General features: G+C 38.9%; 2 protein-coding genes across 5 annotated transcripts; one reads left to right on the forward strand and one right to left on the reverse strand.

Annotated features, from left to right (window-relative positions):
* Positions 1 to 1,125: 1,125 nt before the first annotated feature.
* fgf20b (fibroblast growth factor 20b) lies at positions 1,126 to 4,775 on the reverse strand. The gene is made up of 3 exons (XM_026918308.3): positions 3,872 to 4,775; positions 3,362 to 3,465; positions 1,126 to 3,130 (listed from the first exon to the last, which is right to left on the reverse strand). Exons 1-3 carry the CDS (start codon positions 4,137 to 4,139, stop codon positions 2,885 to 2,887), a joined length of 618 nt encoding a protein of 205 aa, XP_026774109.1. The 5' UTR covers positions 4,140 to 4,775; the 3' UTR covers positions 1,126 to 2,884.
* A 133-nt stretch (positions 4,776 to 4,908) lies between these two features.
* micu3b (mitochondrial calcium uptake family, member 3b) lies at positions 4,909 to 23,230 on the forward strand. 4 transcript variants are annotated; one of them, XM_026917516.3, is made up of 14 exons: positions 4,918 to 5,370; positions 7,123 to 7,267; positions 8,873 to 8,904; positions 8,993 to 9,071; positions 13,065 to 13,112; positions 13,217 to 13,299; positions 13,383 to 13,454; positions 13,665 to 13,706; positions 15,382 to 15,477; positions 16,189 to 16,280; positions 17,876 to 18,047; positions 19,485 to 19,593; positions 19,720 to 19,877; positions 21,338 to 23,230. In XM_026917516.3, the coding sequence occupies exons 1-14, from the start codon at positions 5,128 to 5,130 to the stop codon at positions 21,404 to 21,406; spliced, it is 1,440 nt and encodes a 479-aa protein (XP_026773317.3). In that variant the 5' UTR covers positions 4,918 to 5,127; the 3' UTR covers positions 21,407 to 23,230. The 4 variants fall into 4 exon arrangements, with proteins under 4 accessions (XP_053091780.1, XP_053091779.1, XP_026773318.3 ...); XM_053235804.1 differs by lacking the exon at positions 21,338 to 23,230 and having other exon boundaries at positions 4,910 to 5,370; positions 19,720 to 21,321; XM_026917517.3 differs by lacking the exon at positions 13,665 to 13,706 and having other exon boundaries at positions 4,916 to 5,370.
* The last annotated feature ends 831 nt before the right edge of the window (positions 23,231 to 24,061 follow it).

Below are 24,061 nucleotides of genomic sequence, written 5' to 3' on the forward strand. Positions count from 1 at the left end.
ATTTAAGTAATCCCTTCATTGTCTTGAATATATGTTATGAATTTACTACCCAATTCAGTAGACCAACACTGTTCAGTGCTAAGCCATGTAAACAGGATTGCATTGTACTTTGGTTTTAAGGAGGTAATTTACTCTTAAAGGGCTCTAAATAAATACTTGCTGTGTGTATTGTCAGACACCACCCTTATGCAAACAGATACCTATCCTTAGAAGAATCTACTGCTTAAATCAGCAGGTGAGCCTTAGTCCCATCCCCAGGGCTCTTCCCTGGTCAGTCTGCAAAAATATGAATTATACTTTATCATAATCCGGACAGACAACAAAGCCATGTAGGCTATGTTATTTCCATGTGGCTGTGTGCACACCCTCCTCATATTCACAGCTGACAAACACAGGAGACGTTGACAACTGCTACGGGAACACCTGCACTGTGACTGAACTGCTGAGACAGAGAAAATAGGGAGAGAGAGAGAGAGAGAGAGAGAGAGAGAGAGAGAGAGAGAGAGAGAGTACAGAAAACATGCAACATCAGCCCACAGGCAGGTGTGGAAGTTAGCAATCTCTCAGTCTTTCTCTCATTCACCTCACACAACACATATGTAACTAATACACACACACACACACACATACACACACACACCTCTGATTGGATTTCCTTCAGATCACTTTTGGGCCACATCTGAAGTGATGAAAATAAGGGCGCATCCATTAAGCGCATGAGCTAGGCCTAAGAGAGGGCATGGATGAAAGATTTAAGTGTTGGCTGTAAAGTGCCTTGGACCACCTGCTACAGGGACAAAGGCATCATTTTCATCCCAGACAGACTCCAAAACACCGGTTTAACAAGTGCCAAAAAGTATTTCATAGCATCAGGTATCAAACATGTTAAATTTACTCCCTGCTTTAGCTGAGCTCTTGCCCAGCTGGACCTTTTACTGGACATTTAGAGCAAAGTTACCCATCTGACAAACTTAATGGAATCGAATACCTCAGTATTTGAATGTGATATTTAATGTGATATTTTCTGTTACACACACCCACACACAAACCAAAATGCTACATCATATACATGTAATGTATTGAAAATGAAAGCTGATTGCTTTTTTCTTTACTTGTTACAAATATAAACATGCATAGTGGAAAAGGGAAATGGATGTATAGACTGTAGATCATAATTCTAGATGCTGTCGAAAATAGTTATAAAACCTGACAGTAGCTACAGTAAAGTCTTTCTAAATAGCTGTAGAACTATAATGTCAGAAATGTTTGCCCATTTAGGGCCCTATAGTGTGAACCCCTCTTTGTTTCTACTCTGTCTCTTTCTCACCTCCATACACTGCTCCTTGTTATAAGTTTTTTTAGAGGGGAAAATCCCACAGTATCACATAAAGGTTGGCACCATGTCGACTCCCCTGTCATGACAGCCTCTGGCTCACCATCACAGAGATGCTGAGATCACACAGCACAGCTTTCATGCTTCGACACAAATATTCATCCAAGCATTACGGAAACTGTAGCTTGATATGCTTTTTTGCTCATTGTTGTGGAAATTGCTCATTGAGCCATTCAAACACAGTCAGAAAAAGAAGGTGAGCCCGAGGTATCTGAATCTCATATTGTCAAGTGACAGTTGATTTAATTGCAAATGCTGGTACAGACAATTAATCTCACTCTCAGACAATAACACAAAACCATATGTCACAGATATAATGAAAAACTGACCAAACAAATGACTACCTTCCATGATTAATATTGCAGTTATTACAGATATGTACTTAAGTCGTTATATTAAGCTTTTTTGTTCTGAAATATTCAGAGGAAAGGGCTTAATACTTATCAGTTTGACCCCTTTTGTGCAAGACTGCCAAACCACTAGACTGCAGCTAAGGTTGAGTTTTTATTTCACCCTGATCTTGTCATTGCGAGGTTGTTACATGAGAAGGTCTCTAAAAGGAGCTTTGAAGTTGATGAGTGCTGGACAAGCCTTTTGTTCACAGCATAACTAGGGCCACGGAAAACAAACAAAGTTTTAAGGGAATATTTCTCTTTTCAAAACTTTAACTTTTAAAATTGTGGGGAAATGACAAGGTGGGTGCATTTTAAATATAATTTTAAATATTAATTTTGGTTTGCTATTATTAGTTGAATTGACATAGAATTGTTTTTTGGACCTTCTTGAAATGTTTACAGAAATAACAACCATTTAACATATGTCTGAAAAGAAAAAGCACAAGTGTACTCATTATATTATAGTGACAATATAAAGTAATATTTTGCACTTCCATTGTATGAACACATCTGATTCCATGCTAGCTTAAGGCACCTTCTACAGTGTATCTAATTAGATAAGTCTACATTTAGATGTAAAAATATATATTATCAAATAAATAAATACATAAAATAAATATATGTAGTGTGAACTGTATAAATAATATCCTGCTTATGTGTTCTGTTCTCCACAGCTTTCAATCTTGACATTTCAGCGCATCACATAAGTAGTGTTCCTTCAGTTTTCTCCAAAGCCAGTCAATAATAAACCAAGCCTGAAAATAAAAAAAAACTTGTCATATAAATGTCCTTCCCAGCATCAGACAGGACATTTTCTCTTCTTACTCTTCAGCAGCAGGTCTAATGCTAAATAGGTTCTGTTAGACCCATGGACTCTGGGACGCCTTCTGTAGCTCGCAGCACTTAGGAAAATGACCAGGACTGAGCACTTCACCATCATTTCTGGTCTATGCTTCCTGAAGCAAGAACCCATGTCATCTTTGTGGCACTGGTGGATGTACCCGGGCTACTAGACACCCATCCATTTCCCCTGCTCCTTTATGATTAGAACAGGGCTTAACAGGCCTATTCCTCTTCAGACACCAAGCTGCTGCTCTCAGCTGTGTCCTAAAACTTCTTTGTAAAGTTCAGGTACTTTATCAGGGTCTACTGGCCTGGGGAGGAAATGTGTGAACTTCTGATGTCGCCTTGATTTTGTCCCATCTCGTGGTGTTCCATCCTTGTTGAGTGCCACATAGTAGCGTGCCCCTTTCTCTCCATGTTTGTAGAGGTTGGAGGAATATGTGTTGTACCAGTTCTCTTCAAACTGTTCCCGGAAGACACACTCAGCTGTCAGTTTCTCCTACAAGGCAATGAAATGCATGAATGAACATTGAACCTCATGGAAAATCAGTACAAATAAATCAGTACAAATAAGCAGAACCTTTAATACATGGAAAATTTAAGTTGTGATTTTTTTCACATCTTCTTGACCTAGAAACTCTCTCTCTCTCTCTCTCTCTCTCTCTAACACACACACACACACACACACACATTGCACTTTATTCGCATAAACTGACTCAGGAATACTTACAGAGCCATAGAGTTCCCCCTTGTCATTCATTCCGAGGTAGAGGCCACTGTCCACTCCTCGGATGCTGATTAATCCAACTGCAAGGCTTATGAATTCCAAAATACCTGGAGAAGAATAAATCAATTGTTCTAAGTATGTACTCTGCAGTCTAAGCCCACAGTGCAGTCGCAGATTGGGAGTAAGCTGTTCTGAAATACTAGCTAGGCATGATTACTACAGACTGCCTCTATTTAAATTATAAAGATACACAGGTGTTAGGGGATACTTTTGCATTTCTGCAGCGTACCTAGCCTAATAGTAAATAAGAATAAAAGTATGATAAAAGTATATGCAATGTATATGCTGTATTTGACTAAATGCACGTTATGAACGTGCAGATTGTAATGTTATGTAATATAAATACTTTTATTTATATTATATATGAAAAAAAAAATACATTTATGCACATCTGTGTGAAAATTAGTTTCAGGCTGAATTAAAGCATTGCGTTAAAAACAGAATAAAACATACCGAAGCGGCTGTGGTCTTTCCTGGTGCCCTGCACCGTGCCATCCGGCAGGATTTCCAGGTGGAAGCCGGTTCTGCAGTAAAGCTGTCTCCTCCTCAGGATGCCCTTTAAGTGCACCAGCTCGGCCGGGGTGCTACGGGACAGCCGCTCGGCCGGAAATCGCTGGTCTCCGAGCAGCGCGAGAGTGTCTGCGAGCGGCGGCAGGAAGAGGAGCGAGCTAGCGGCTCCCGCGCCCTCCGCGCCCTGCAGCAGCGCGCCCATCTCCGCCATCACTCGAGCCAAGCGCGAAACCCCTAACGCCCCGCGCTCATGCGATCCATGCAGCCCACAGCCCCGGAATAGCGCGCAAAGTGAACGAGTCAAGAGTTTCCGAGTGCAGGGCAGGAAACGTAGATGCAGTTTAGTATAACACTCCGCGGCACACTTCCCCAGATGTAAAATATCCACCGATAAGGAAACTTAATTAAACTGCGGCTGAACTGTCACCTGCACACGAATTTAGTCACTTTCAAATGAATTCCATGCACTTGACATGACACCTCTTGCTTAATAGGAATTACATCCACTGCACAGGAAGTAGCCTATTTAGTCTTGAAGCGTGCGACTGATAAATCCGGCGCACCTCTAGGGCAAAACTCACAGCAGCCAGGTTTAAGGTGTGTGTGTATGTGTGTGTCTGTGTCTGAGTGCGTGTGCGCGCGCTTGTGTATGTGGTGCTGTGGGTGTGTGCGTGTGTGTGTGTGTGTGTGGTGCTGTGGGTGTGTGCGTGATCGCGGGAAGTGGTTTGTGCTGTGTGAGCACAGGGCAGGTGCACAGCGGCGGCAGGAGGGCTCTGATGGGCGGTGCTGGGACTGTAGACCTGCCTTACCACAGCCTTTCCTCTTCGCACTTAATGTGTCTATGCGTATGTGCATCTGTAGCTCTCTCTCTCTCTCTCTCTCTCTCTCTCTCTGTCTGTGTGTGTGTGGTGCACGCCCGCAAGGTGAGTTTGCATTTGTAAAAAGGAAGATACAAAATCACAGCATCTCCAAATACCACAATTGCATAGACAGAACATATATTTTAAATACATGCATGAAAAGTACAATTGCATTGCACCCATCACTTAACTCTGCAACATGAATGAGAAATATTGCACATGAAGCATAGCATCTGCCTTATTTATTCGCCCCTGTATGAGCGCGCTTGATTGGACTGGGCTGAAGGCGCGAGCACATCTCGCGAGGAGTCGCTTCGCACTGACCACTGTGTCACTGTGATGATGGCGGCGACCGCACGCCGGTTCAGCACGCTAGCAACCACCATTACCGCTTGTAAAAACGGTGCAGGCGTTTATCTGAGCACAACCCATTCGTTCAAATGGAAAATCTCCATGCGACGGGTTGTGACAGGGCTGTGCATCGCGGTAGGAGGAATAGCTGTGTGTCAGCACTGTGCTGTGAAAGGAGTCGACACAACGAGGATGATCCACGCAGTCCCGGTTGTGTTTGCTAGAGAAAAGGTACGCGCTAGAAAATCGGGATAAGGGTGCATTTATTTATGACACGCAGCTCTTTACACGCATTATAGTGTGATCAGGTAAACAAGCCGCTCCCTCGGGATTAATGTCAATGACGCTCTCCACTATACAGAGGTGCTGAAAACAAGGAAATCAAATTTTTGAAATCGAAATCTCCGCCCTCGAGTAGGATGTCCATAGCCAAGGAGACTCATGCATACAATGCCACTTCCAAACATATTCAGGTTTTAAATGCTTTTATGCAGAGCAAAAAAGGCCAGTGTTGAATATGCACCATCAAGGTTTATACACTCTTTAAAAATAAGGTTAAATCTGACACCCTTAAGGGTTCTTTGGTTGTCTGCAAGGAGGAATGCTTAAGCCGAACTCGTAACTATTAAGAGCGGGTTCTAAGAAGTCTTCACTCGTAGAAGATTTAGAACTCCAAAGGATTCTTCAGTTGTCCCTCTGGAGGAACCCTTGAAGGTTCTATGTGGAACAATACAAGAATGTTTCCGTATCAGAAAGTAGAACCATTTATAGAAGAAAAAAAAATCTTAATTATCCAATGAACCCTTAAGGAAGGACTGAAGAACCCTTTCTTATGAGAGTGTTATAGGAAGCTAAGAAGGCTTAAGAACCATTAGAGAATCCTTGAAAGTTTCTTTTTTTCTAAGACTGTTCAGCTGGACATCAGTGGAAAACAATGGTTAAGTAATCACCATTGTTATTAATTCATTGACAATTCATTGGATGTTTCTGTGTATCTAGTATCTTCTGAAATGTAAATCAGTTTAGTGTTATATGGTGAGGCAGCATTGCTTTGGCATGGTACAGTGCTTTTTAATTACAGTAATAATTAATGAAAAACTAAGGAACTCAGTGCATGGTTATTTCGGGTAGGCACTTGTTCCAGAAAGCTCTATTGAGAACTACTGGTTTAGTCCTTCCTGTGCTTAGAGAAGAGTGAAAAGACAAGGCTGTGCCCTAGTCATATTCTTGGCACAAGTCTCTCTGACAAGTTGGTACAGCAGTAATCTGTGGGGGACTGCTGTCAAAAGAACCATCACTGATTTGTTGGATCATTAAACCATACAGGATTGGCTCAGTCTACTGTGCAATTGCCCTTATACAGTGCTTGTTTATTTCTTTGGTCCCTTATCTTGAGGTGGGTGGGGAGGAGGGCACTGGACATAACCTTAACTTGTGGATTGAGATGCAGGAATCCAGGGCTGAGGTAACAGGACACTGAGCCTTGGCAGCAAAGCTGACATTTGATGTGGGTAATAAGTACCATAGGCACACCTTCCCATGGTGTTTGCCTAGTGCCCAGTGGGCCTGGCTGCCTGCCACCTGGGAAAGACATCAACTCTGTCCTTGTGAGCTAAGGCTCAGTGTAGAGGAGCCATAATATGGTTCCTCTCCATTAGTAAATATTTAAAATTTATTAATTTAGTGCATGGGAAGTCTCAGGTGCACTTAGGTGCACTTAGGTGTAATTTAACGTCACACAAATTTGGCATAAATATGAATCTGAATGAATTATGAGAATACTTATGAGGTTTAATCCTGGCCCTTGTCCTAAGCTTGATCATTCATAACCTTTCATACAAATTCTTACAATTGTGAATTCCTACAAATGTGCAGTTATGACAACATGCTCATAAACACCTGTGATTTAGCCCCATGTTTGATGGTTCCTTTGTTTCGATGTCAATATTTTTTTCAAGTGTGTGTTTTTTTTTTAAATTGTAGACCAAGATATCTACTGATGATGAAGACATGGCAATGTCAGCTCATGAGCACAGGTTCCGTCTGTTTAGTACGGTGGAGTACGAAGGCCAGCTTTACATGACACCACTGGACTTCATCGAGTCAGTTACCATGAGTGAGCCAAAGAGTAAGCACTAATCAAAAATTCACTAACCAAACATAGTTTATACTGTTAAGACTAAATACTCTGTAGTACTTAGAACATACCATTGATTGAAAAGAATGAACATGAAACCTTATTTGTTTTACTGACTGAATGAATCTGAGATTGACTTACGTATCAGTTGGGTGTTTTTCATACAAGCAAACCACCCAGTTGATGCTTTAAAGGTAGCTATGACTGGTCATTATCTACGAAATCATAACACCTGCATGGAGATAGCTATCTCCACCAGCAATCTATCTAAGGACTGAGAAGAAAACCCTGTAAAAACTGTTCCCAAATGTGTTTGAGCTCTAAGGCATCTTTCTGATGGCACTTACCTATGGTGGAAGTTCACATCAAGACAGGTGTGGTTGGTAGTTTTGATCTTGATTACATTTATTTAGGAACTCTATTGTACACATGTTATTATACACTATTGTTAGAGGCTATTATATAGTGGCATTTTTATATTATTGGAAGAAAGGTTATACCTAGGATATTTTCACTCCACTTAAGGCTCCACCCTGAATTGGCTCTTTCACACTGTGGGTTTAAACACCATTGTAATATTAGAAAGCCACTGGCTTTCTCTAGTCCTATTTCTGTGGTTGAGAGAAAACTAGACTCTTTGGCCCTGGCTTGGGGCTGAATCAAGAACTGTGTGTGGTTTCAGAACTGCTTCTGGTGAGTTGTTGGCTAGGTTGATGTAAGCTCACTTGGAGCTTTCCTCAGGCTTAGGTAGAAAAGGGCCAGTGATAGTTTGAAACTGGGTATGCGGTTCCACCCTGTGTATACTCCTGTTATCTCCTGACGGAGAGTGCCTGGTATGTCCAGACAGGAATAAAATCTGAACTCTAATATAAAGGACGCACATTGCTTTACTATGTCAGCCACATTATTTTTAATGGCACATGCTCAGTGAAAAAGGCATTATGGTGTTTATGGTTTTATGCCATGGCTATAAAGGCTGTTTGAGTGTGCTATAACTTTGCATGTTTGTGAAAACCTGAACAGAGAACCGCTAAGTATAAAAGAATTTAATTATGCAAACATAAGATATAAACTCTATATTAATTGTGGTTTTGTTTTGTATTTGCTTGTACATTGCACTTAATGTTTTTTAAATAATATTTGTGATATTGGTTTGTGTTTATGGGCCTACTGCAGTGTTCTTTTAATAGGTTCAGGACCAGATTGCTGTGAGAAGCAGAAAGCATTTGTAGGTGCACCTGCATTTTGGTGCAGGGTCAGTAATGATTTTGCAGCTGCATGGAGAACAGCTTCATGATTGTAGCTGCTGTGCTGAGAGAGGACAAATGCATGAACTCAGTCATGCATTTTATGATCCATTGGCTGGATCTCAACAACAGGGCCTTGCTATTCCTTCACAGCTTGTGTTTACACTGTTATCCAGTAAGATCGCTATATTAGATTATGTGACTCTCTCATGATAATGTTAACTAGACTAACATTTAGACTAAATAATCTACTACATTAAACCATGTTAGCATACTGTGTTAAGGTAGGATCCAATGATGTCTGTTTGTGCAGAAATCTTCTAAAATTGTATTATTTGTTACATCCTAGAAAAAAAGTTTTGGCGAGCCCTGACAAAACAGGTATGATAAAAAAGTTGCTGCTGATGTTGTGATACTGAACTTTTGTATTTCATTGACAGTTTGTTTAAATATTCACTTCTTTTTGAAGGATTTAGATAAGATTCTCTCAGATACACCTCCTGTTTGGAAAGGCTCATCCAGGCTTTTCAGGAACTTAAATGAAAAAGGTGAGAATTCACAGCAAGCAAATACTTGTATATATTTGTACTCCTGAGGATATTTACATTTACATTTAGGAGGCTGAGTGAAAGTACACAGAGATTTTGAAAGCATTTATAACTCAAGTGAATTGATTAGTAAGTGCTTAAACAGCCTTTCTACCTAAGGGTCTGAGTTGTCATGCTGTGGTGAAAAGCAGAAAAAAAGGTTTTGTACGTGATCCTTGTAAGCTACTGAAGTAATCGCAGTAAGGCAGTTTTATAAAACAAATCGCATAGGTTATTTACCAGGTGAGCAGCAGAATTCTCTGCTGTCTTTTTTCCACGAGAAATGGAAGCATATGAACAAAGGCAAGCCAGTAGCAAGCTGCAGTCCAGACTAGAAAAAGCAAAGCATGGCTGAGCCTCTGTTATCAAGAAGGATTGTAATATGGTGCAGGAATATATGGGATCTGGTACTGTTGCAACATTCAGAGAAGTTTTTTTGTTCAGATACACTAATTTTTTTTTAGCAGTGTACAGAAACATTTATAATTTATGCCTTGTAGACAGAAGTAAACATGTATAATTTATGCTTTGCAAGGTTTGACAAGGGTTTTGTATTTGATCCACTGCAAACCAGTGATCTCAGTAAGTGAGTCACATGACAGAATGTAGAGGATGTAGATCCGGCAAACAGGAGAATTCTGGATGCTTTTTAGAATACTGTGGAGCTGAACTTTTTCACAATGTCACAAATGATAAAATTATAACAACAATTAGCAATTTGCAGAACATAACTGTACAGTTCCTCAGCCTCAGCTAGTTCATAATTTTTCTCAAACAGATGCCCAGTGGTATGCAGTGCTACTGTTCTTTAAAATGGTCTCTTTTTTATTATCATGCCCATATGATTTTCTGGGAATATTTTCTTTTAATAACAATGGAGAATGTTCATTTAAAAAGGATGAAAACCATGCACAATGAACATACAAGTTAATATATTTTTATTAATTAAATAATCATATCATGTTAATGAACTTGGCTCGAGCACTGCAAGCTTTCCAGAAAAATCTGTTGCCTTATTTGTATCTGTTTAGATCATGTTATCTGGTCAGTGAATGTACTTGTATTTGGTTCCATCCGTAAGAGGTAGAAATGGCAGCGCTGTCAGCATGGTGCGTGAATTCTGCCTCTGACATTTCTACATCAGTTTATAATTGGTTCAGAATGTACATATAAACATGAAGATAAACTAGTAGCATAATTTAAACCACTGTGACCCTGACCAAGCAAGGACCACTGCAAGCTCCCGTTAATTAACGTGATCATTGTTTGTCCCGCAAATCTAACCTATCAGCCAATCATGCAGCAGCAGCGTAATGCATAAAAAATACTATAAAGAGCAGTCAACAGTAATAAAAGTCGATATTTGGCATGACAATGCTTTGCCCTTTTTAGTTAGTTGTCTCAGGTATAATTTGTGCAGTTTTGTAAGTAAATGAGCTGGGAACTGGGCATCTTGGAGAATCTGACACAGTTCTTCTGGAGACTCCGACTGTCACACTTGCTTTTTTTCTGTATGCAAAACCCAGCAGCCTTCATTATATTTTTTGAAAAGTGGTCTGTTACATAATATATTGCTTTCTTTATTGATAATCAAACATTTTTTCTGTAACACTGAATTTTTTTGTTGGAAAAGTACTGTTTGTACTGACTTAATAATGCAGAAGTTATAAAATAAACATATATAACAAACTTTGTCTTAAAAAGAGTGCACGAGACTTTTGCACAGTTCTTTATATACATTATATGGCCAAAAGTATGAAGACACCTGACCATCACACCCATATGTGTGTTCCCCAAACTGTTGCCTCACTTTGTATGCTGTAGGATTACAGTTTTCCTTCACTGGAACTAAGACGCCCAAACCTGTTCCAGCATAACAATGACCCTGTACGCAAAGTGCGGTCCATGAAGACATGGTTTGCCACATTTGGTGTGGAAGAACTCTAGTGGCCTGTACAGAGCCCTAACCTCAACCACACTGAATACCATTGAGATGAACTGTAATACCACCTGCAACATAGGCCTCCTCGTCCGACATCAGTGCCTGATACTGCTAATGCTCTTGTAGCTGAATGGGCAATCTCCCACAGCCACGCTCCAGAATCTAGTGAAAAGCCTTCCCAGAAGAGTATGTGTGTATATATATAGATATACATATATATATATAAATGTGTGTGTGTGTGTGTGTGTGTGTGTAAATTTGGCAAATTTGGCACACACACACACATTTATACGTATATATATATACATATATATATATATATATATATATATATATATATATATATATATATATATAAATGTGTGTGTGTGTGTGTGAGTACATATGTATATACTGTGTGTATAGACACTGATATATATATACTGATAAACTGTTCTTTCAAATGCTAAAGGTACACTTTACACCTATACACTTAAGTTTAGAAATGTTTTTAAAAACACAATGACTTGATCTATATACAAAGCTTGTGTCAGAAGACGAGGAGAGCTGTTTGAACTCTGCAGTGTTGAGACTTGTCCCTGTGACAGCTCCCCATCACTGACGATAGGGTGAATTCTAAGAATGGCATTGGATTACATTGCTCACACTGACACTTTCTGTGAATCATTTCTGAGAATGTTTGTATTTCTGACAGAATCTGCTTGAGCATATGGGCTCAGTTTCTTTCTGCAAGACTGAAGCTGACTCTTGTCTGGATGTCTGCAAAACTGTTTAACCTTCATACACCAAACAGGCTCAACCCTATGTTGTTACTTTGATGGCTCTTCATCTGTCTTATTGTGGCTGTCTTGCACAGTTAAAATATATGATTGGAGGAATCTACAAAAATCCAATGATTCGTAAAGTCAACCAAAACATCTTTGAAGACTAGCCTTTTTTTCCATTAAATAACAAATTAGTTCCTCAAATAACATTAGACATGTGTAAAGTTTTATCCTGATCAAGACAATAAGATTCTATAAGTGTACAGTCCAGTTCAAAAAAAAAAAACCTCAATACATCACACCCACTTTCCCTAGTAAAACAGTGTAATGACAAAAGTGCATAAAGCCACATATGTTTGAGCCCCAAGATGATGGCGTGCCAATAGTCTAACAACAGCTACTGGTAGATGTGTCAGTTTTTATGAACTTGCTTAACTTACTTGGTTCTTGTTCAATCCTAGCACAGATTTTTCAAAAGCTTTACAGCTCATGTGTGTTTAAAAAAATAAAATAAAAAATTCAGCAAAATTACTGCAGCAACAGTTTTTACAACTGCAGCAACAGATCACTCAAACTGGTCAAAATCATAAAACGTTGTTTTTATATATTTTACGGTTAACAACTCTGCATTGAATATTAGGTCTAGATTTAGTTATATGTGCTCCTGCACATATGTCTTTTAACCGCTTTGCTACTGACATCCATTCCCACAACACTCAAAGCAGTCACCCTGAGTTATCTGTGCTCGACTCACTATCTCTGCCTGCAAACAAAAGCTTGGGAATGCTTTCAACGGTCACAACAATTTTCCTTAAGTCTCTCCCTGACTGAATCCTGACAGTTGCTCTTCCTTTTCTCGCTTTTTGCACAACAAAAGGACTAGCAGGCCTGAAAGAAGAACACACACCCCACATCAAGCATCCCCAATCAGCAACAGATCACTTGAGAATGTCTTACACCTAGGAAAACAAACAGAGGATGGCCCAGGAGCCAGGCATTCGGGCTGCTTTTGTTTGGGTTTGTGACCTGCCTGATTACTTGAGTTTAACTGTCTCTATTTGTGTAGAAAAAAAAGACACCAATTAGGAGTTAAGAAGGGAATCCCCTTAGATGTTATCAATGGCTAAGGAGGGATGTTGTGTTTGAAATGACATATGATAGCTTGATTTTAAAGGGAGGTTTAGGGATCAAAAGGCATAAATTCATAAATTTTTAACTGAGAATGATGTATTACATACTGTTTTTCAGGCATCATCTCATATACAGAGTATCTGTTTCTTCTTTGCATTTTGACAAGTGAGTATGAATGAGAATTCAATGAATGGCATGATTTTTTAAACATTTAAATGTTACGCTATTTCTTTTTTGCATCAATGTCAGATTTTTTTGTCATTTTCTAGAGCCTCGGGCAGGATTTAGGATAGCTTTCAACATGTTTGATGCAGACGGCAATGAAATGGTGGACAAAAGGGAGTTTATGGTGGTATGTTTTCCTTTTGATTTATATTTATCACACTAACTCAGTGTGTGTAAGCAAATGTCAAATAAAACACTTTTCTCCCATAGCTAGAGGAAATATTTCGTAAGAAAAATGACAAAAAAGATAGAGGTGGAGAGACTGACAGCTCATCACAACTGGTAAGAGAAACACCAAATTCTTTCTTTTTACAGTATTCAGTTACAGGTCAGAATCACTGCCGTATTGATACATGTTAACCCAGTAATTGTAAAAAATGAAGTAATATTACAAACACACTAGGCCACTGTAAAATATGGAATGTGGAAAAGTTAACAAATGGCTAGAAGAACTGTATTCTCATTTTCTGTATTCTGCATGTCATCTTCAAGAATGTGGAACTGTATGGATATCAAGGTTCTGTCAGCCATGCTGTATGTATCTGAATATATAAGAAAAGTGTAAAAGTTTGCATGACTTGTTTCTTTGTCTGCCCGCTGATGTGTCTAGTGCATGATGAAATCTAAAATGTGGCAGTCATGAACATGTGTGCATGTCCATTTTTTACAGTGAAGTTTGTACTAGAAACAATGGTTGAGGTAGACATTTAAAACAAACCTAGGCCTGCTTCATCATTATGGAGCCTTTCTGACAGGCACAGAGGAATGGCCTTTTACCATGCATTGTGTCACATTTAGGTAAAGTCAAATGAAGTGACCCTTATACACTGCTCAGCCTCAGAAAGGCAGGACAGTGTGTCCTAATGGATCTAGGCCGAATGCAATCTGAAACATGTTTCCATTGTCTGGGACAGCGGCAAAAGGAGACCAGATGATTTATGTTACTTGTCTACTGTCAGGTGGCGTTCGCTGAGGCGTGGTTGCCCAGATCTCGCTTAAAAGGCCCTCACCCAAAGACAGACCATTCCTCCTGGACCCCCATGTTTTATTTTTACAGTTACTTGAAAAGTGGTATTCAAGCTCAGATTACCTTTTTGTAATAGCCTGACTATGACGAGCCATGTGCCACTCACACTAACACTGAAGTGGAAGCCAGTCTCAGCAGGGACTAGGAAAACTAGTATTTTTTTAAAGGTTTTGTTCAAAGGTACTGTATGTGTGTCTAGGGTCTCACCTAACGTGAATTGGTCTTAATTGCTATCTGTAAGGTCTACTGTTGATTATAATGTAAGGCAGGGGAGCCTATATTTGCACAGTATAGGCATTATAGAACTGTTTCGAAGGATTAGGTTGGTCCTTGAAAGCATGTTGCCTTACAGATTGAACCTGTGCACGTACTGAGAAATGCTATAATCCAAAAATACCAAAGAAAGAAAGATAACAAAAAATACAAATGATGGATGACATCATTTTGATATCACTAGGCATTTGATAGCACTAGGACAGTTCAAATACACAAGCCTTCAAGTTCAGTGACGTGGTGTCACAAGCACTAATCACACAAGTCAAAGGCTAAATAATTATTAAGAGCCAAACAAATTCTGGCCTTTGAGGATTATTTTGATGGTGCGATTAAAACTAGGGTTTTATAAAAACCAAAGTTACATATAGTAATTCCTTGGTGATTATCAAGATAAAAAATTTAGTTCCTAGTATTAACATGTTATAATGGAGTATTATGCTGTCAGTATGTAACCAAAACTGGATTTGTAGGTGTGTGAGTTCATTAAAGCTCTGTGATGTTTCTGTTATTCAAGACAAATTGAAAGAACTGTCACAATGTTTATTTTACCCAAGGCAATTTTAAAAACCAGTGACTTCAGAGTTGTGTTGTCTTCACAGATTTTTCTATTGCTTAACTTAATGGCAGTTGACTAATTTATTGTCTACTGTTCTGTCTGTATTTGGGGATGTGCATGACTTGCATGGTTTGCATGGTGATAAAAAAAAGTAATTATAACCTGTCATGATCTTCCAGATAATATTAAAAGGTTTTAATTATTGCTCTAGTTACACGCATGTTTTTCCTCCTGTCTAAATGCCATGTGGAAGGTTGTGAATTTGTGACATTGTTTCTGTGCATTTTCCAGTCATTTAATTAGTGAATGACTGTTTTGAAGGTGCTAACAGCTGTACTTCTGTTATGCAGGTTCTTAAAAAAGAACAACAAGAGTTTGAAGCCAGGAGCTTCTGGGATGTGTTGAAGCATGGTGCAAGAATAGTTCTCTTTTCAGATCTGGTGGAGGTACAAACATCCTCTGTCTCATCACTCTTCTAACCAGTTCTATTTGTATATAATATCAGTACCTTTGTCTCCTGTGAAGTTTAGTTCATATGTTTTCCCCATCGTCACTACCAGGATGGAACAAAAATTCTGTTTCAATATATCAATCAAATGCTTTATACAACTATTTGCTAAAAGCTTTACAATCTAGTGACTAGTAAGGTCAGTGTGCATACAGTTACAGTGCATTTCTTTTGTTTTTGGAATATTTTGCAGCGATGGGACTTAGGATAAGGTACAATGGGAGCTTGTTGCTAAAGGGAAAGCCTCATCATCCTCAACAACAGATCCAGCTTATAAGGAAAGAACACTGATATGACTAAAGTGCAGATTTTTATTTTTTTTTTTTTTGCATGAGACCCTGTTTGCTGTCTGGCATGGATGACCTGCTCTTTATTTCATACTTGCAGAATAACTAAGCACCCAGTTTTCACAAATGAAATGACTAGTGCACAACACTAAACACACAGAAGGTCAAAAGCAAGGATGTGAGGCACTGACTTCCATAAAAATGATATGCACCTGTGCTTATCAGTTTTGTGGTGTTTCTGTGGAAAAGTACACAACGTAAACGTGTTGTTTTGCCAAAAGTACCACATAATGGCTTTATTGTGATTGCTATCTCAATCAGAGGTTGATGATGAGTAATTCCTTTTACTTTTGCCTCCACAGCGTGTACAAGAGAACATTGCTGACACAACTCTGTTGGTGCATTTCTTTGGAAAAAAGGGAAAAACTGAACTGAACTTTGAGGACTTCTACAGGTAAAAGGCTAATTAGATCAGGATTTTAGATCAGCACTGCTTAGTACTAGAACTTGTTCCAGCTGTAATATTTCATTGTTCTGTTTCTATTTGGCACTTAAACATCTACTGTAAATTAATGGATTGTATTTTGTATTTGTATTTTGTAATCACTTCAGATAAAAAGAACTACCAAACAAGTAATTGTACATTTACTACCAAGAAAAAAGCCATGAACCAGATAGTGAGAATGTACACTATATTACCAAAAGTATTCGGTCACCCATCCAAATGATCAGAATCAGGTGTCCTAATCACTTGGCCTGGCCACAGGTGTATAAAATCAAGCACTTAGGCATGCAGACTGTTTTTACAAACATTTGTGAAAGAATGGGCCGCTCTCAGGAGCTCAGTGAATTCCAGCGTGGAACTGTCATAGGATGCCACCTGTGCAACAAATCCAGTCGTGAAATTTCCTCGCTCCTAAATATTCCACAGTCAACTGTCAGCTTTATCATAACAAAATGGAAGAGTTTGGGAACAACAGCAACTCAGCCACGAAGTGGTAGGCCACGTAAACTGACGGAGAGGGGTCAGCGGATGCTGAAGCGCATAGTGCAAAGAGGTCGTCGACTTTCTTCACAGTCAATTGCTACAGAGCTCCAAACTTCATGTGACCTTCAGATTAGCCCAAGTACAGTACGCAGAGAGCTTCATGGAATGGGTTTCCATGGCCGAGCAGCTGCATCCAAGCCACACATCACCAAGTGCAATGCAAAGCGTCGGATGCAGTGGTGTAAAGCACGCCGCCACTGGACTCTAGAGCAGTGGAGACGCATTCTCTGGAGTGATGAATCACGCTTTTCCATCTGGCAATCTGATGGACGAGTCTGGGTTTGGAGGTTGCCAGGAGAACGGTACATTTCGGACTGCATTGTGCCGAGTGTGAAATTTGGTGGAGGAGGAATTATGGTGTGGGGTTGTTTTTCAGGAGTTGGGCTTGGCCCCTTAGTTCCAGTGAAAGGAACTTTGAATGCTTCAGGATACCAAAACATTTTGGACAATTCCATGCTCCCAACCTTGTGGGAACAGTTTGGAGCGGGCCCCTTCCTCTTCCAACATGACTGTGCACCAGAGCACAAAGCAAGGTCCATAAAGACATGGATGACAGAGTCTGGTGTGGATGAACTTGACTGGCCTGCACAGAGTCCTGACCTGAACCCGATAGAACACCTTTGGGATGAATTAGAGGGGAGACTGAGAGCCAGGCCTTCTCGACCAACATCAGTGTGTGACCTCACCAATGCGCTTTTGGAAGAATGGTCAAAAATTCCTATAAACACACTCCTCAACCTTGTGGACAGCCTTCCCAGAAGAGTTGAAGCTGTAATAGCTGCAAAAGGTGGACCGACATCATATTGAACCCTATGGGTTAGGAATGGGATGGCACTTAAGTTCATATGTGAGTCAAGGCAGATGACCGAATACTTTTGGTAATATAGTGTATGTCCTTTTTGAAGCATTTGGAACTGGCCTAGTCATTTACTTAAGGGTCCCACTCATTCCCTGGTGGCATGTCCTCTCAGCACTGCATCTACATCTTCTTCTCTCGGCAGATTCATGGACAACCTGCAGACAGAAGTACTTGAGATTGAGTTCCTTGCCTATTCTAAAGGCATGACCACCATCAGTGAGGAGGACTTTGCCCGGATCCTTCTGCGATACACCACTGTGGACAACATCAGCAGCTACCTGGAGAACGTGCATCAGAGCATACCTGATGAGAAGGTAAAGGCTTCTGATCCTCTCATCCCATCTACCAACACAATGTTGCTCACCAACGCAGAGTGACCTTTGGATCAGCACACTTTACATGTATTCCACTACTGCAATGCTGAGTGAAGCTTGGCTTTTTAAAAGTAGTACGAGGGGTGCTATACCTGGAGTTAGATTACAGTATAGCCACTTTCTACTGGGCCTGTCATTTATATCCCCAAAAATGTACTTTACTATTTGAAATTTCTTTTAAATAATAATAAAAAAACAAGGTAAAATATTACTTTGTAGTATGAATGCCACTGCCCTTATTGACTTTTGGTTACCCTTATCTAAGCACTCTAAAGGTTTAAACAGGCTAAGGTATATATGCACTTTTATTTTTGCAACATTGAACAAACATTCCCTGCTGTTCATTTTTAATAGCATATTGATGATGCTTATTGGCCACAGATTAGTTTTGTGTAGAGCTTTTCCCTCCAGAGGAATTGCTCCACTGCTTTTCATGAGTGAGCCTAAATTACACAGCAGAAATCAATGCAAATACTCAGCTGGGATGTTAACAGTAGTCTAATAGAAAATAGACTCCTGTTTTAGATTTCGCTCTGTGCAAAGCCACCCATGCATGAAAGGTTTTTTCACCTTATCAGGTGGCTGTTGGTAGATGTCCATTGATGATTAAGTGTGTCTTATCACCACGTTAAGTGATATTTTATGTAGTTCCACTTATAACAACAGCCAAGCGTCACATGTTACTCATTAGTTCATTTGTAAAACAGACATAAGAATGCTGCTGCAGAAAGAAAAAGGGTCTAGTGACTGAGAATGGATGAGTGGAATTCAATAGACTGGTAGGCTGGTAATCCACTAGTCCTGAGGTGTTTTGGATAGAGTCCTTTTGTTTTTGTTTATGTGAGAATCACGTTAATCTTCTTTGGAAAAAAAAATCTACAGACTGCTTGACCTTAAAACCGAGTGCTGACAGCTCGAGTCATAGGCCTGGAACAGGACCTGGGTGGGTATACTTTGACTGTTTGACTAAGTTATTTCCTGCCTTTGGATCTGTTATCTGTCTGACAGCTTCAAGGTCCCTTAGATACTTAAGGTTTCCCTCTGATTGAGAGAGAGTTAAGTCTGGCATAGATAATGTGTTGTTCAGAGCTCTGCATTTGTTATCGGAAACATTATTCTCAGGGTTGAGACATCCTTTGGAGAGTCATTATTTTTATGAGTTTTCTCCCAGAGACAGCACCTTTGATATCACAAACTCTCTGGTTTGTGTAGAATGTTTTTTTCTTGATGGAATTCTTAAGAGGGCTTAGGTTTTTCACAATTTTCTAAAAAATACATTTTCTTTTGGATATGTAATCCTATGTAGAATCAGAATCTGTGTAAATGTCTTTTACAGGACCTTCTGCTATAAATATATCATGATATTATTTCTTGCAGGGAATCACTTTTGAGGAATTCAGGTCATTCTTTCAGTTCCTCAATAACTTAGAAGACTTTGCCATTGCCATGCAAATGTACAATTATGCAAGTCGACCGATTGGACAAGGTAAAAAAAAAATCACTATACCAATATTACTCATTCAGTCCATAATCTTTGTTGCCCCTTTCCTAAAGTCAAGGATTTGAGCAGATTCTGTACAATGAAACATATTACATCTTTTTTGATGCACAGATGAGTTTGCACGCGCAGTCTACGTTGCCACAGGCTTAAAACTCTCCCAACACCTTGTGAACATTGTCTTCAAGATTTTTGATGTGGATCACGATGACCAACTTAGCTACAAGGAGTTCATTGGCATCATGAAGGACCGCCTGCATCGAGGATCCTGGGTAAATGGGACAAGAGGGTCAGCCGCTCCACAGCTGGGGCTGTTTAAACATTGTTTATCTTCCTTTTACAGCAGCCCTGGTGACAGCAGGGGTATAAAACCCCAATCAATCTGCGGGAAAAATGTCCATGTAGAGGAAATCAAACATGTAGATTCTACACAACAGTAGCCTGATGTGATACAGACTGAGAGGGCAGAGCGTTGTTAGTTAATAAGTTATTACGTACGGGTTCATTTGGTTCCTGTCTGAGGCGCCAGTCAATATACAAGGTATTCAGCTTTCTATAAGAGGACATAGATTCTGCTGCTGAAACTCTATGTTAAGTCAGTACTCAGATTATTCCTTTAACAAACTGTCATGGGTTTACATTTTAATCATTTGGCAAACACTTTTATTCAAAGTTAAGGGTCTTGCTCAAGGACCCAAAAGTGGCAGCTTGGCAGTACTGGGATTCAAATGCAGAAACGTCTGATCAGAAATCTAGAGCCCTAACTACTGAGCCACCACTGGGGTCAAATCCCAGGACTGCCAGAGAGTTACTGAGCCTTGACCAAGACACCTTGAGCACCTAGAGTTCTTCAACACTTTGACTGGATCTCATCCTGTTGCTTCTCTATTTCTCAAACTAGATATTACAATCTAAATTTAACAAACATTTCCTACTGTGTTAATTTGTAAATGCATATAGGTTGACACTTGCATATTATTATTGGGTAATCTATATTATCTATATATAACAACTAATTTGTTTAGAGCTTTTCCCTCCAGAGGAATTGCTCTATTGCTGTTCATAAGTGAGCTTAAATTATACAGCAGAAAACAATGCAAGTGCTCAGCTAGGATCTGGATGTGCTGGAAAGTCTAATGTAAAACAGAATCCCGTTTTACTTTGGCAAACCCATCCATGCATAAAGAGGTTACAATTTTTAAGTGATATTTTATATAATCCTCACACTACTCAGTTAACTTGCCAAGCAAGCATAAGAAGGCCCTGAAGAAAGAAAATGGGTCTAGTGTCTGAGAACGGTGAATGGAATTCAAAAGACTTCTGGACTGGTAATTCACTACTCCTGTGCTTTTTCCCTTTGTATTTGTTTATGTGAGAATTTTGGGGGAAAACAGCTTGACCGTAAACAAATCAATAAATGTAAATTTGTCTTTTAGTGCAGTTGCATATACATAGACATGCATTCCACTGTGTATTGTGAGCGACCATTTGCCTGAAGACTTTCTGCCATCTAGTGGTCTTACCTAAAGCATCGTGGCTTTTTTTTTCTCTTGCACTCAATGACCGTAAGACTATTGTTCCATGTAACTTCTTTATCTTCTGTCTTTTTTACACACACCATAATTGTCCATAATTATTTTTACTTGCACGCTTTGTTGATTTTGATAAATTTGTTATAATGTTCCATCACTTTGATTCTATCTTATTTCAACTGTTTCTTCTTTACTTCTAGGGATATCGAGGAGAGGAGAGGTTCACATCCTTTAAGGCCTGTATGAAGAAAGAGCTATCTGGAAAATAGGTTGGGGAAAAGAAAAAAAAAAATATAGCCTTAATCTTACCTTTATTGTTTTTGGCATATTTAGTATTTGTACCTGTTCTATGTAGAAATTAGTGATATTGTCTTTTTCCACAAAATCAGGCTTGGTAGTATGATTTTGCTTTGGGGATATTTAAACAAATGACTAGGAACCACAGCATGAAAGCACAGTGTTTTTCGACCAAGGCTTTGCCTAAGCGTCATATTACTCTGTAATATTAATGCGCCGGTCAATTAACAGATACTAGATACGAGTCGGACTCTGGGTCAGTGAGGAGAACTGTCATAGCATAGTTTTAATATAACGTTAAGATTCAAAAAAGAAACTAGTTACTGCCTTTGCATACTGAAATTATATGTAGGATATTAGCTGTTACTTTAGGAATTGTGTAATTGAAATTTTACTATAGCTAGTCACCAATTAGATTGCAATATAGCTAGTAAACAATTTGTAATATTAATGGCTTTAAATACTTATTTGTTGTCAACCAGTGAAATTCCTTGCATCGTTCCTTTTACAGCAATAGCCATAAGACTGAAGACTACACTCCAAGTACCTCTATATGATAAGCCATTGAATCAGAGTAAGCCAGTACCTCCAGGAATTATGCCTAATACCTTTCCACTGACACATTTGTAGAGCCCTTTAACATCTAATGAGAGCAAAATTAAACATTTAATTATACATACAGTCATTTAAAAAGACAGAAACATTTTGAAATATTTTATAAATATTTTATAACCTCGGTTTCACTGATACAAGATTCTTCTCTTGAGGCCTTATGCAGCAATGCAATATGCCTTCATTAAACAACCAAGGCAAATTCATAGTGGGTTTACGGCTATATTTTTCTATGTAGTCTTCTATATTATGTCAGGACCGTTATTATATTTATATTAAAATTGTCTTCAACTGTTTTCTGAAGTCACCATGTATGATGTTTTTTTTTTACTTTCATTTTAAAAATCCTTAACAAAATCCTTTACATCCTTACAAATGTAAAATTTCAGATGTATTTAATACTCAAATAATAATGCATAACTGTGTCTTAATGTGTCTTGTATAACAGCTTAATATGTCCTATGAGTCATCATGACCTTAATATCATAAGCTGCTATATACATAGAAGATTATCATTCTGTACGTTTGAATAGAATTTTGTTTTAGCTGGTTTTGGTAGAAAGGGATTCCTGATTACAACACCACTTTTTCAGGCCACAGCCACATATTCAATCAGGATTATTATTGGTTGACTATAAAAACATCCATTACCAGGTTATATTTAATTGATCAGGACAATTCTCTGCTCCCTGTGGAGGTGATACCTTCACAGTGAGAACTCTGAAGGATGAAATCAACAGATATTTTTTAAAGCCATAGTCAGAACTGCTGTCTGTGTATTAGCCTATATCTGTGTTTTGTAAAGTAGGCTACTCTGAAAGCACAAAAATTGTATAATCATGAGTAAACATTAGGCTGAATAAATAACCTACGCTATACAGCGTGCATGTGTTTAACTTTTGTTATGTTGTAGTTGCTACGTTATCTTGCTGTAGGCTATGCTAGTTATCGCCTACCTGTATTTTGTTCATTTTAATGTAGGGTACAACATAATGGAGGCTATCAACACTAAAAAGGGATAGAATACAGGATAAAACTGAGCGTAATTACATTTTCCAGTTGATTTTCAGTTGATCTGCTATGATTAATATGATTTGTGCTTAAAGTTGACATGTTTGTTGGAGAAATCAAATTTGAAGGTGAGTTCACAATAATCCCTTTAATAAAGACTGATATTAAGATGATTTATTGATGATGAATTGTTTTTTTCTTCTACACTTTGTTCTACACAAGGAATGACCCTATATGTGCCTGCTCTGAGTGTTCTCCCATCAAAGTTTCCTAGGGCTTCAGAATGAATTGCACTGAAAATCCTTGTAATATCTAACTGCAGACCTGCAGACTAATGATGTAAAGTCCCAGACTGGGCAGAAGTCTTGATGCAAAGATGGAAATAGTGCCTGTAAATTAGCCAAATTTATGTAATTTAAAGGAGAATTATCTTGCAACAGTCTACTTTCTATTCACTAGCACACTTTCACTAACACTTGTCAGGAGATCGCACAGTGTTTGGATGCAAGTGCAGTCTTATTAAAAAGAACAAAGCAGACAACCAAAAGCTTGAAGACCATAAATAATAATAATAATAAAAAAAAACAAAACAAATGAGAATAAAGTATGTTCCAATCATGAATCTGTGCTGAACTCATTTTCAACTATAATACTAGAGCTAAATAAGGAACTAAAATCTTTTTAAGGAAATGTCATATTAGTCTTGTACATTTAAAAGCCAACTAATGAGTGGCCAGCTGTTGTATGTAACTTCTCGCACTTCAGCAACATTGGTCTCTTTGCTTCCCAACAACTGCTAAGCCACATAATCTTCTCTACACACTCACCACATTGTTAGCATACTTTGTGTGAGCCTCTAACTGCTCAGATCAGCTTACTCGACAACATAGAGACTAATAAGAAACTCTTACATAGCTTTCAGGTAGCTGTGCAGAATACCTCACAAAAACTTGTTGTTCCTCTCTTCCATACATGCAATTATATATTCATTTAAAATAAGACAA

Source organism: Pangasianodon hypophthalmus, chromosome 7 (genome assembly GCF_027358585.1).
Source record: "Pangasianodon hypophthalmus isolate fPanHyp1 chromosome 7, fPanHyp1.pri, whole genome shotgun sequence".
NCBI lineage: Eukaryota > Metazoa > Chordata > Actinopteri > Siluriformes > Pangasiidae > Pangasianodon > Pangasianodon hypophthalmus.

Coding starts and splice junctions, on each gene's coding strand:
- fgf20b (XM_026918308.3), bottom strand. CDS start 4,139: ATGGCGGAGATGGGCGCGCTGCTGCAGGGCGCGGAGGGCGCGGGAGCC. Junction 3,466..3,871: donor GAAAGACCACAGCCGCTTCG/GTATGTTTTATT, acceptor ATTCTTCTCCAG/GTATTTTGGAATTCATAAGC. Junction 3,131..3,361: donor AGGGGGAACTCTATGGCTCT/GTAAGTATTCCT, acceptor ATTGCCTTGTAG/GAGAAACTGACAGCTGAGTG.
- micu3b (XM_053235804.1), top strand. CDS start 5,128: ATGATGGCGGCGACCGCACGCCGGTTCAGCACGCTAGCAACCACCATT. Junction 15,478..16,188: donor TCTTTTCAGATCTGGTGGAG/GTACAAACATCC, acceptor TTGCCTCCACAG/CGTGTACAAGAGAACATTGC. Junction 19,594..19,719: donor AAGTCGACCGATTGGACAAG/GTAAAAAAAAAA, acceptor TTTGATGCACAG/ATGAGTTTGCACGCGCAGTC.